General features: G+C 43.6%; 1 protein-coding gene across 1 annotated transcript in view; it reads left to right on the forward strand.

Moving 5' to 3' along the window:
• Positions 1-13,572, forward strand: part of LOC102928770 (usherin) — a 418,898-nt gene that overhangs the window by 261,843 nt on the left and 143,483 nt on the right. The window contains exons 30-31 of the mRNA XM_076548181.1: positions 3,826-4,049; positions 7,729-7,933. Of these exons, the coding sequence (XP_076404296.1) occupies positions 3,826-4,049; positions 7,729-7,933 (429 nt within the window). The remainder of the gene's footprint in view (positions 1-3,825; positions 4,050-7,728; positions 7,934-13,572) is intronic.

The raw sequence follows: 13,572 nt of genomic DNA on the forward strand, positions 1-13,572 counted from the left end.
TCCCAAAGTATGAAGGTCTCTAGTCAGAGCCAGAGTTCAATATGAATTTTCTTACCCAGGACTGATTTTTACTACATTACTGTTTGTATCTCAGAAGTAAGGTGTTTATTTGTTAGTCTTCTCTGGAAAATGTATAGCACATTTTATAGACTTAAACCACTTATAAATTATCAGTCAGATGTGTTGATAAATATTCCCTCATTAGTCCTGGGCATTAAATAAATGCTGGTGCCATACTTGATAATAAGATTTCAAGCTTCTTCTAATTCATTTCTCCACTGTCTGCAATAGAAGTCATCACTGACTATATACACGATGTGAAAGACTGTGTACACAAGACTGTGGATCTGAAATATAAACCTCTACTCATGTACACCTTGATAATATCTGTGTCTCGTTCAAAGACACTCTCCACATTCATAGAAATGTAATGAAGAGCCTTTGGAAGAACAGACCAAGCCATCAATAATACATGACTTATTTTGTTTTTCTTTGGGCATATTTAAGATTGTGACTTCTGTGTGTCAAAGTTCAAAAGTCAAGTGCTGTGTGTGATAAATTAGGCAGGGGTCAAAGGTTGTTGCCATGCCTTTCGGAAGCTGCTCTGTCTCTGGATTTGCAGCTCATTCATGCTGAAGTGATGCACCATGGGTATTACTACCAAGGCCCGCTTTGCAACATCTGCTCTCCCTAAGTGAGTTAGTGCACGTCAGACATCTTTATGTCAGAATATCACAGTGATGGATGCAGACTTCAGAAAATGCTGCATAAAAATCTGGTGTGCCGTTCTGGCCATTAAGTGAAATTACTATTTAAATTAATGGCACTGTCATGGTTTATCTGTGCAAAGAATGAACGCTGATTAGAGTATTAAGTAATTAGCAATTTATCACACTGGAACAAGGTTGATAATAATTAAAGAAGCAATGGTTTACCGAGGAAACTAGAAAGGAAGTCACTTCTTGTTATGTGAGTGAAATCTTGCCTGAAAATTTTCAATTCAGAAAAGCCAAGATGAAGCCCTTTGTCAAAGAAAGCATCCGTTTTTTTTTTTTCTCCCCTCGTATAAAAACAGTTCATTATCAAAATTTTAGTTGACCTGTCAAAAGTCCCTCAGAGCGATCCGATGACTGATTAGGGTTTCGAATTAGGTCAATGTCTGCATTCTGATTTCATACTTAAAGCATGCTGAAGCCACGCAGTAATTTGAGAGTGGAGGGGGAGATTGTACTCTCCTCCCTAAAAGGCCAGCTTTCAGATTTTGATTGCTCTTTAAAATGGAAACACGAGTAGTTTTAAGAAAATTACAAGAGGAAGAAAGTGGCAGTTGAGAAACCAGGGTTGTATTTAAATATATGATCTGAAGGCAGCAGAAGAATAGTGTCCAAACAATCCCAAACTTAAGCCCCTGGCGTTCACTTTTGTTTTTGTGTGAATGAGAGCACACCTTTATAAGTAGGCATTGGCATTTTGCATGAATATACCTGTCTTTATCCACATAATTAAGACTTAGTCTACAATGAGAACCCTGCTGTGCATATCTTATTATAGAGAACATGCCCTGGGAATGAAAATAAAAATTATTATTATCATAGTTTACTTTCAATTACTTTGAAGACTTGTCACATTTACGTTAGCATGATACATCAAAACTGTGTAGTGACTAGTATCTATTATTAGTCATATATACAATTTTTAAATATTGAGAAATCTTTTTGAATTATAAACAGTAGTGTGAAGGTTCTTCGGAGCCCTGACTGAGTAGTGTCTTTCTTTAAGAGATATGCCACACTGAGATCTTCTGAATGATTTTTTTTTTGAAGCTTTGAAAATTCTTTGGTCTATTATTAGGAGTGCTGTTCCTAATATGGATGTTTGTACAGGACCAGATTAAACAATTCAGGACCCTGGAACACTTGAAATTTGAAGTTCTTTGCATTATCAGTCAGGACTAATAATAAACAAACAGAACTCTAATTAAAATGAATCATTCATCGGGTTGTAGTGCTTTACGGCCAGATGCAAATTCTAATAAGCCAGCATGGCGACATGCCATCTAGACACCTTGATTTCTAGCATAACCTGACTCCAGAGAATTGTTTATTTAACTAGTGCTTTTATGTCTAAATTTATGCTAGATTTCTTCTATGGCAATAAACAATGGGCATTTGTCAGTGGGAGAAAAGTCTGTTGACCCTTCAGGTATATCGGTCTCTTCAGATGTGTGAATTGGTGATCCTCCCTTGCATCGCTGTTCCCAGCCTTACAACCATGTCATCTGATAGATCCAGAGCTGCATGAGGCTCAGAAAATAGTGACTGGCTGCCATGCTCATTTTTCTGGGTGTGCATGTGTGGTTTGTGGCGTACTTTACTTAGCTTATTAGAATTTTGTACAATGGGTTCTGATCATAGTCACCCCCCTCCCTGACTTCTTCCAGATCTTCCCTACCCACCCAATTATTTTGTATCATTTGTTTTTACCCTTTTTAAACCCATCAAGGCCAATTTGTTTTTCTTAAATATATTCTTAAATGTCTGGCCTCCCACTAGAGAATGATCATCTTACTGGGGACCACACTCTTAGAAAAAAGTGACTCTCCCTTCGCCAGCAGCTAACAATTGCCTTTAGCTCCCCAGTAGTGGAGAGACTTCCTGCCAACTAACTCCCCACTCAGTGCTGGCATTTGGGATGACTTTGACTTGCACCAAGATTGTGTATGATGTCCTAACCAATAACCACTGTGATTGACTGTCCGGCTGTGTTTAGAAGGCAGTGTTTCCTTGGAGTCATCCACAGCCTCCTCCACTCTTTCTAGCCATCATTCCACAGTGGTCCCGGAAACTTGGGAGGAGGGCATGTGGTGCCCTTTCCATCTAGGACTGAGCATGCCATGGCCTCTACATCTCTGCATCTTGGCCAGTTGTGGTCACTGTTATGGTCACTGTGTTACTCATTATCTCCCCTTCTGGTGTGAATTATTAGAGATGTAGCTGAATTATTAGAGATAAAGACCCTTGACTAGTTGTTTCTGTTGTTGTTATCATCTTAGGCACCGCAGAATCCCAAGATGGCCTTCCACTCAGCATATCACTGAAAATAACTTGGTTTTTATTTTCTGCCTCTACCTCCCTAATGTTGGCATCACGGGAGTGTGATGCCATCTGGTTTATGCAGTACTGACTAGAGACCAAGCATAGGCGAGCACTCTACAAACTGAGCAGTATCCCCGGCTTGGCTGTACATACCCAATCTAATTCTGGGAGAAAGGATGACTGGCTGTTTCAGACTTCATGAGACACAAATACCACACCCCAGACAAAGACAGGCAGGGGTGTACACGGCTCTTACCCAGGACTGCTCATCTGGATGTCACTACATTTCCACTCTGCCTGGCTCTTATCCCAGAGTGCCTGGGTGACCTAGCCTCCCTTGTGAATTTCTAGAGCTTTCTCTCTAGGATCTTTTAATCTAGCTAACCTACTTGTGCAACATGATGTTATCATCACAAAAGGGGCAGGCAGTTTTGACAGAAACCCAATCTTTTTTTTTTTTTTTTAATGGAGTGCGGGCAGAGTCTGGCCCAGCTGAATGATTTCCGAATGGTTCCTCTTGTGTGTTCTTTTCCTAATGAGTGCCTGGCGCTCTTGGTAAGAAGGACCCTCATCACACATCTAAATCACCTTGGTGGGGAAATGCTACCTTTGCTAGGACTCCTTCACTGAAACTGCCCGAGTCTGACGTTTTTATACCAAGCTTTACGGCTGCCTCAGTTTTCTTCCCTTTTTTTATTTGATATTCATATATAACATTTTATTGTTGCAGGAATGCTGTGTTGTGGGCAGGATTATGTGAATATGTCAGATACCATATGCTGCTCAGCTTCCAGTGGCGAGTCTAAAGCACACGTTAAAAAGAATGACCCAGTGCCAGTAAAATGCTGCGATACTGAACTTATTCCAGAGAGCCAGCGATGCTGTAATGGAGTTGGATATAATCCTTTGAAATATGTTTGTTCTGACGAGATTTCAACTGGAATGGGGATGAAGGTAATTGATAGAAAGCCTCTTGGAGGTGCTGCTTTGACAGTGGAAAGAGAAATACATTGTTCATAACTATTTTTCTAAAATAGGAATATAAAATCTCATGTGTGCATTATTCATTTTTGCATTCTATCCATATTAATACCGAATGAGTTTGTCATGATTGATGCTAGTGCAATGAATTCTAAAGGAATTCCTAATGATTAGCTGTTCTCAGGGAAGCTTTACCCAGCACTTCAGATGAGTGGATGACAGGAAGTGTGTGCTCCCAAACTGAGCACCATCCTCTGTGGCCCCTGCACAGCACAGCCCGGGATGCTGTAGCTGCCCACTGTGATGACTCGCCTCAACTGTCAACCTCGTGTGGTTTGGAATAAACTGGAATCACACCTCGGGGTGTGTCTGTGAGGCTGTTTTCCGGAGGAAATGTCTGAGGTGGAGCACTGACCGAAGGCGGTGCTGTGCTATGGGATGGGCAGAGCAAGCGAGCTGAGTGCCAGCCTTTGCCTCTCTGTTTCCTCCCTCAATATGTGTTCTTACTATCTTACTTCATGAAAATGAGCCTCTGCGTGGACCTGCTATGACCCACAGTCAGTCTGCTTGTCTTGTGGCATCGGAGGTGAAGCTCACAGGCTTGACCATGCCAGACAAGCACCCGATCTATCAGTGAGCTGCATCCCAACCTTAAAATGATGTGGGGGGGTGTCATTTTAGCCTGGAGTTCCCCACCCCCCCTTCTGGGGGCGCAGCTTTATTATTCATTTGAGGGTACTGCTGCTCTTGCTTTAGTTCTCACCTCTTAGTTGGTGCTGGTTTTCTTAAATCTATCTTTCATTATTTCCCTTCTAGCTGTTCCTTGTCCACTGATTAGTTTGTCATTTTTTACCTCACTGAGGTGTTGCTGTAGATTTATCTTTCAACATTTCTATTAGTTAAAAAAGAAATAGAACCATTTTGTCTTGGGGTTTTTTTGTTTGGGGAGGGGATAACTATGCTTATGATTCTGATGGTGTTGGTTTGCTTATTTTTGAATGGTATTATTTGCTTATTTAGCACAGATTTGACCCTTCTTGGTTTATTTTGCTTGCCCCGAACCTGTTAACCTTTCACGGTAAGGACTTGCTGTGCATGGTCATGGTCTGTCTATCAATGGGAAGCATGGCAGGGTAGTCACCTGTCGGTCAAGGAGTCACATGGTCAAGAGTCCTAACAAGGACCCCAGTACTCTACCTCAGGCCAGCAGTAGGGTTTGCCTAGCTTCCGGCTGTGTAGGAACAGTAGGAACTCCTGGGGGGGCTCCTAGTGTGCGCCTAGCAGATTTACTTTTCCCTTTCCCCTTTTTAAATCTGGGTCCTGACTGTCCTCCCAGCGTGGCCTCTGTGTCCCTCTCAGTCACACGAGCCCTTCTTCAGCTTGTCTCATTGAGGCATGCACTGCCAATGGCAGCCAGGGACAGCACACCACGGCTGACATCCTGTCTCAGGACCCATCCCATGGAGCCATCCTGAGACAGTTTTTTTTTTTTTCATGCCATGCTAGAGATGGCCACTTCTGTAACCTCCAGTTTCTCTCCCCCTCCCATTGTGGCTGTTTATCAATCCTGCCTAACCACTAAGTCAACCACACATTTTGGAGTTTTATTGCTTAAACAGACTATGCTAAAATGGTAGCTCCATAGAATATGCTAAAGTGATGGCTCCACAGAATGTGATTTTCAGCCTTATTGAGATGTAACTGGCATGTGTGTGTATGTGTGAGAGAGAGACGACAGAGACAGAGACAGAGACAGAGACAGAGACAGAGCAGTATGCAGCTTGACCTATATGTACACATTAGAAAATGATCACAATTGCCAGGTGGTACTGGTGCACACCTTTAATCCTAGTACTCAGGAGGCAGAGGCAGGTGAATCTCTGTGAGTTGGAGACCAGCCTGGTTTACAAAGTGAGTTCCAGGACAGTTACAGAAGAAAGAAAGAAAGAAAGAAAGAAAGAAAGAAAGAAAGAAAGAAAGGAAGGAAGGAAGGAAGGAAGGAAGGAAGGAAGGAAGGAAGGAAGGAAGGAAGGAAGGAAGGAAGAAAATGATCACCAAACATTTTAGTATATGAATAACTCCATAAAAATGCCAGTTTCTGTTTTTAATTTTCTTTTCTTTTTTTTCTTTTCTTTTTTCTTTTTTTTTTTTTTTTTTTTTGAGTTGGGAGGGTATGGTAAACAAGCTCAGATCTACCCTTTGGGCAGTTTTCTTCTTAAAAATTTTCATATCACATCCTGTATCAGCCAGGCAGCTCCTTTCCAAGCAGCTCATCTCCTGGTACTTCACCAATGGTCCTAGGCTCACAGTGGACAGGGAAAGTGGGGTCATCTGGCTGGGTTGTCCTGGGACACCGTTGGCAGCTCCCGCTGCCTTTGCTTTGGTACTCTGTGTAGAGCCAATTAGAGGCCTCGGCTAACACGTGGGCTTGGAGATCGGGGTCCTCAAGGAGAAAGTGGCTCTGCCCAGCACAGGTACCGGGTCTGCTCCAGGCAGCAGCTCTCCAACTTGGACAAATATTTGAAATGCCCGTGGATTACTTCCCTGCCAATTTCCTTAAACTTCACATGTTGAGTTCTTGTGTGTAACCCATTGTTTTACTTGCATTTGGACAGGTTTTAAATGGACAGATAAACATGTGTTCACTTTCCCTTTTTTTTTTTAAATGAAATTCCTACCATGTTTTTATGAAGAAGTGTTATTTTGATGAACTTGGAGAGAATTTAACCTTTCATGAAAGAGAGAAGAAAAATAATCAAATTTTAATATGAAAACCATTTAAAACCTATTTATTACTTATATGCAGGAATGTAATGTGGATCTGTGTCTTGTATGAGTATTACCTTCTCTGAAGTTCCTAAAATTTAAAATGATTGAGCACTTAATTTCTTCAGATTGGAGCGCTCCGCAGTAACTGTAAAGCATCTAGATCCGTCAGAGAAGAGATTTACAGTGTAAATAGTTATAACGACAATATGCAATACTTAGGTTTCCTAACACCATGTACTGTGGGCCTAACTTGTCTTCTTTCTATTGTTGTTACATTTATGTATTTGTGTCTTGGAATCGTGGACACCTTTGTGCCAGGTAGTGTAGAAGTCAGAGGACATTTCTGTGGAGATGATTCTCTCCTTCCCATGTGGGACCCAGGGATTGGACTCAGGGCTCCAACTTGGCACCAAGGGCCTCAAAGCACTGAGCCATCTTGCTGGTCCCAGTGCCAATTTTTCTTACAGCATAGAAGTTTGGATCCTCATCCTATATTTTCTCCAAAATACCACATGAAAATGGTGAAGTTCACACACAGAAGCTAAGGTTCATATTTGTCGCGTAAGCTCTGAACTTGAGACACTTCAGGTGTGAGGTCCTTTAATTCACAGACCAAACCTTCCTGGTGAATTCAGTTTCCATTTCGTGCACTCATGCACCTGAGGCTTTGAAAGTCCAGAGCTAGGAAGACACAAAAGTCAAATGTAATCCAGACTGATGGCCTTTAGACATCTCTGCTCTTTCTGGGGTGCAAACCATTTTCTTCTGTGTGTTTTAGGATGTTTGTTTATCATGGGAGGAAAATATTTATTCAAGTGATACAGAAACGCATTCCACATGGCTCAAGGAAGTTCACAAACCTACTTCTCCCTATTCCCAACAGGAAGCCAGGGCATGTGCAACTGTCTGCCCAGCATCCATGGAGGCCACAGCACACTGTGGGCAGTGTGACTTCAATGCCACCACCCATATCTGCACTGTGACGAGAGGCCCTCTCAATCCCATGGGCAGGGTAGCAATGGACAGACTGTGTTCTTCAGCGGAGGAGAGAGTTTATTCAGGAGATGTAAACGCACGCTCCTTCATAGGTAAGGTATACTGAACCCTCTGCCTATGGCTGAGTAGGCCTAGTGAGAGGCTGCGCAAATGCAGACTCCACTCCGTTTCTCTGATAGTCCCCCTCATGCCAATCAATTCCAACATACTTTTTTTTTGGGGGGGGGGGCGGTTCGAGACAGGGTTTCTCTGTAGCTTTGGAGCCAGGCCTGGACTAGCTCTGTAGACCACAGAGATCCACCTGCCTCTGCCTCCCCGAGTGCTGGGATTAAAGGCGTGTGCCACTACCGCCCGGCTCCATCATACTTTTAGGTCAGCTTGTTTCATGGTAATCAGTGACATGATCTGGATGCATTCAAAACCAGTTATTTAAATTTTTTAAGTCTTTCCTTCAATAGGGATATATACTGTTTAAAATTAAGTCAAAAGAAAATAAAGAACAAGAAGTAAATAAACTGTGTGTGCCTTTCTGGTATATTCCATTGATTGGCAATTTTTTTATTCTTGACATTCTAAAATAACTTCCAATTAGGGCAGTGAGTGGACCTTACACACACGCACGCGCGCACTACATATAGAGCCAGAGAGAATCCATTTTAGTCCATTAGTTACATAATTTATATACGTTGCAGTTAAATAAACAAAGCAATGTTATATGCAGCATGAACCATGACTGGCCTCCCTTAACCACAGGCAGTGAACATGTCAAATTCCAGGAATGGAAAGTTCCAGGGTAGACAGGAAAGCGCACAGAGGGAAGGGGGAAGGAGAGGAAATAAAGTGTGCTGATCAAAATTTACTCCAGTGCCATATGAGGTAGCTCAACGCTCCTGCTTACTCCCAAGGCAGTCATCTAGTGTGATCATAGGAGTTTGCCGTGGGAAGCAGACCAACCCACAGCCGATGCCTTCTGAAGAATGAGATTCAGAAGCTTCCATGGGGGAAAGGAGCTTCCTTCCGGGTACCTGGCACCTCCCTCAAATGCTGGTTCCCCTTCTGTGGCCCTTCATCGTCCTGCTCAAATCCAAGGCCAGGTCAGCCATGAGCTCCTTCTGTTCCTGCAGCATCTGGCTGACAAAAGCCAGCCCTCTGCTTCACGGCACTTGCCATGGACAATCGCTCCATCTGTCCCTCTAGGTTGAAATGTTCTTAAAAATCGTATGTTTTTGCCTTTATTGGGATTTATCACACTGCTCATAAGGAAAAACTCCTGAATAAATAACATTAGGAAAGGCTTCAAGACAGAGCACAGTGGCCCTGCTTTCCAGCCTCCTGCTGTCAGGTAAATATCACATCAGTGGACTCTCCTTCTTAAATGAATGGGTTTTCATCCCACACAGTCCCCGGCTTTTATCTGCCACCTGCAATCAAGTCAAGATCGTGAAGGGCTCTCAAAACACACTTGCAGGAGCCTTCCTCCAAAATGAAGAGATGTGCTACTGTTGTAACATTATAAGGGCTTTTAAAACCTACACTCCCAGCTGCTTTTGCCTGCCAAAATGCCATAAATTGAACATGAGAAACAAACTTTCTCATTTGTGGCGGTACTAGGGTCTACCTAGCAACTTACCCAGTTTTGACAAGGACTCTCCCGCAGAGCTTTGTCCCCAGCCCACTTCTCATTTATTTGATTTATTTGTCTCACTAAATTGCCAAGGCTGGCCTTGAACTTGCTGCATAGCCCAGGCTGACTTTGAGCTTATGAACATCCTGCTTTACCCACAAACTTTACTGGTTCGTGAAAATTATTAAACACACTGATGGGTCCATTTGCTGTTCACTGTGCGCACTTAGGGCTCACTTGGGATTAGAGAAGCTGTCAGGAGTTCTACCCCTCTCCTTGCAGTCATTGATTGCAGCCTAGACTGATCAGTGTGTGTCAGCCCTGCCGCGTGTGTGTGTGTGTGTGTGTGTGTGTGTGTATGTGTGTGTGTGTGTGTGTGTGTGTGTGTGTGTGTGTGTGTGTAACTGTGCATGAGTAACAGTTATAATTAGAGAAGAAATCAAGAAGTTGGGAGAGAGTTGGGGAACTTGGTAGGAGTTGGAGGGAAGGGGGAGAAGTGGATATGAGGTAAATAGAATATTTAAGCATGAAATTCTCAAAAAATGTGTTTTATATAGTTACATGTATATATGTACATGTATTAAGAGCCTGGGCATATGTCTCAATGGTAGAGCATTTGTTTATTATGTACGAGGTTCTAGAATTGGTCTCCAGCAACATATATTTATATTACATATGTTTATATAATATATATAATGAGTATATTTATATAATACCTACTAATAGGCAGTCATTATACCAGCACCAGCAGCTATAGACAAGCAAGAATTACCATCTAGGACCTGAAGCCTAAGTGAAGAACTTGCTTGAGTGTTTGGGGGCCGGGTGGTGTGACAAAGGGCATCCGTGTCAACACAAAGTAAACTTTGTGACCTCAGATGCTTTTGAAGAGTCTTGTAAGGACACCCGGTCCAGACCAGAAAGGCTGGGAAAGACTTTGTGACTGAGCTGAGAAGGAAAGAACAAGTTGGGATCTATGAGTTTCAGGGAAGGACGGTGAGACTGAGAATATTGTAAAGCCCAGGAGCAAAAGAAAAGCCATCTTGCTGGAAAACAGTATCTCAGTACAGCTGGTCATCGTGTTTCTCATACAACTGCCATGATGCCGCAGCCTGGCTCCTCGCAACATTCTTGTCACACCCTTCCATGAAAGGTAAGAACAGCAAAGAGTGACAGGAGATTGTCCATCCTAAAAGTGATGCAAGCCAGGTGTGGTGGTAAATGCTTGTAATCTCAGCACCCTCGAAGCTGAGGCAGGAGGATTACAAGCTTGATGCCAACCTGGACTATCAAACAGGTTCCAGACCAGGCTGGGCAACATAATGAGACCCTGTTCCCACCCTGCAAAAAATATAGTCTTCCATTTTTCTTCAATCAGTCGGTCATATGGAAATGAAGTGACCACACCAGTCAAGCTATGACAAAAAGCAGGAGACGTTGTAAGCAGGAGGAAGGGAAATCAGGAAGGAAGAAGTGAGAATGTGCCAGTAGCAGCCATAGGCAACAAGAGGCACACACCCTCTTACCAGGGAAAACGGAGACAGAAGATCTGTGTTTTAGGGTTCCTGTTACTACAACAAACACCTGAGAATAATCAGCTCACAGGCAGGGAGAGCCTTGTGCGGGCTCCTAGTTTAGAAGGGCATAGTCCACGGTCAGTGGCATAATTATCTTAGAGTCTGTGCTAAGACTGTACAGTTTGGCTGGGAGAGTACCATGATGGACTCTGCTACCCTACTGACCACCAGGAAGCAAACGTATGGGAAGCTGCTGAGGTGTACACATACCCTTCAAGGACACGAAGCCAATGATGTCATTTCTTCCACCAAGTCCTTCCCCCAAAGGTCTCACCACCTCCCAATGGCAGCAAGGCTGGAGGAATGAGCCATCAGCACATGGGCTTTGGGGATATCCAGGTCCAAACTTCAGCACAAAATATCTGTGGGGAAAATTTACACTCTCTAAAGTTCTGCCCCATAACTAGCTGCATCTCATTTTCCCGTGGATTCTATAAAGTAGTCAGGGTGGAGAGTTTGCTGTTGGAGATGCAGATAAATAAAATGTGGCTCATGGGGTGTCATGGGTGAAGAAAAAATGCCCCCTCCCCTTGCCCCTTGCCACCTGTGGCAGAGAGCGAGGTGGCCCCAGAGCCACGAGATGAGAAGAAATGGTCCCGCCCCTCACCAGCTGCAGCAGGTGGGAGATGGGGCACAGCCCTCACCTGGGCAGTGCACTAGAGCTGACCTGTTGGCAGGGGAGCAGGGGAGCCAGGCCTGTGGGTGTGAGAGCAGGAAAGCTACCCCTACCTCCTCCCTCATATGCCATGGGATGGCAAGGAAATATGCCCTTCCAACTGACTCCTTGCCACAAGAAACAGGCAGGAGAGATGACCCCAGGGGCATGAGAACCGAAGAGCTGGACCAGCCCCTCGCCAAGTGCAGAAATCTGGAGAGTGGGCCCTGCACCTCGCCTGAGCAAAACAGCAGAGCTGGCCCTGGTGCTGTGAGTGTCGCACAGGTGAGCTGACCCGAGGGTGTGAGAGCAGAACTGGCCCTGCTGGTTGCTGTCTGCTACATCGGGTGAGCTAGCTGGGGCAGTGCTGGCGAGCTCGCCTGGGTGATGCCAATGAGGGAAAGCTGGCAAACTGACCAACCCAGCTACCATCCAGGCCCAGAACCAGGACTATGAGCTAGCCCACCCCAACACCCACCTCATCTAAGAACTGCTGGAGCATGTGAAGGGGCCGGACCTGCAAATCCAAAGCTGCAGGATCTCCATGACACAGGGCAACAATAGGATATCCAAGAGGAGTCCAGTGAGAGCCCAGTGTCTACGGTGCAGCAGAAGCCAGAGACCTCACCGGGCGGTGGTGGCGCACACCTTTAATCCCAGCAACTGGGAGGCAGAGCCAGGTGGATCTCTGTGAGTTCAAGGCCAGCCTGGTCTACAGAGCACGAGATCCAGGACAGGCACCAAAACTACACAGAGAAATCCTATCTTAAAAAAAGAAAAGAAAAGAAAAGAAAAGAAAAGAAAAGAAAAGAAAAGAAAAGAAAAGAAAAGAAAAGAAAAGAAAAGAAAAGAAAAAAGAAACCAGAGACCTCGAACCAGACCAATAGCTCATTGCAGCGAACACTCACAAGTGAAGATATATGGACTCAACGGGCCACACCACAGCCTCCATGCCAAGATTTTTTTTATTTGTTTTCTTTTTGTTGTTTTGGTTTTTTGTTTGTTTTACTTTTAAATGCTGTTTTGTAAGAAAGGTTGCAAGGGCAGAGGGCAGAAGTGACGGGCCAGGGAGAAGAGTAGGATTGGAATCCATGATGTGGAACCCGCAAAGAGTCAATAAAAAGTTTAGAGAGAGAGAATGTGGCTCAAGTCCCTAAGAGAATGGACCAGATTAACACAAACTCCAGTGGAGGGAGCACACATGTCCAGGAGCAGCTCCTTTCCGGGTCCTCACTGACAAAGAGTCACTCAGAAACCAAATGTGAAAAGAAAAAAGGCCCCAAGTTTACAGGAGTAAATTAAGTGCAAAATAAATTTAAATCATTAAACTTTCTGGGTCTTCTTTTTGTTTTTTGTTTTTGGGGTTTCTTTTTGTAAATGCATAAAATCGATACTTTTGGGGTTATTGAACTTATGGAACTAAGACTTTGACACACAGTGACTAACGAAAGCCAACCAAACACTCATCAGGTTGGGTTTCTTTGTTCTAATGAGATTAGTTGCTTGGTTGGTGTTTGGCTTTGGGTTCTGGGTTTGGTAGAAGTGGATACTGCAGCGGTATTGTTTTTATTCACTAATGTGGCATCACCAGAAGCTAAGTTTCGAGTCTGTGTCTCATGAAAATATAACTTATGTGATATTTTAACAAAGTAATATTAACAAAGTAATAATTGGTAAGATTTATAGTGACAAAACTACAAAATAGCATTGGCAAACCTGCCTCATCTAGAAATAAAGGCTACACAAACTTTTGAGACACTCAGTTTAACCTTATATTAGTCTTCTTTTCAATCACTTCTTTTGTATATAACTGTGTGTGCATGAGTGCATGTGATGTGTGTATGTGTGTGCGCGCGCGCATACACACATACATAC

The sequence above is a fragment of the Peromyscus maniculatus genome, chromosome 11 (assembly GCF_049852395.1).
Source record: "Peromyscus maniculatus bairdii isolate BWxNUB_F1_BW_parent chromosome 11, HU_Pman_BW_mat_3.1, whole genome shotgun sequence".
Classification (NCBI taxonomy): Eukaryota; Metazoa; Chordata; class Mammalia; order Rodentia; family Cricetidae; genus Peromyscus; species Peromyscus maniculatus.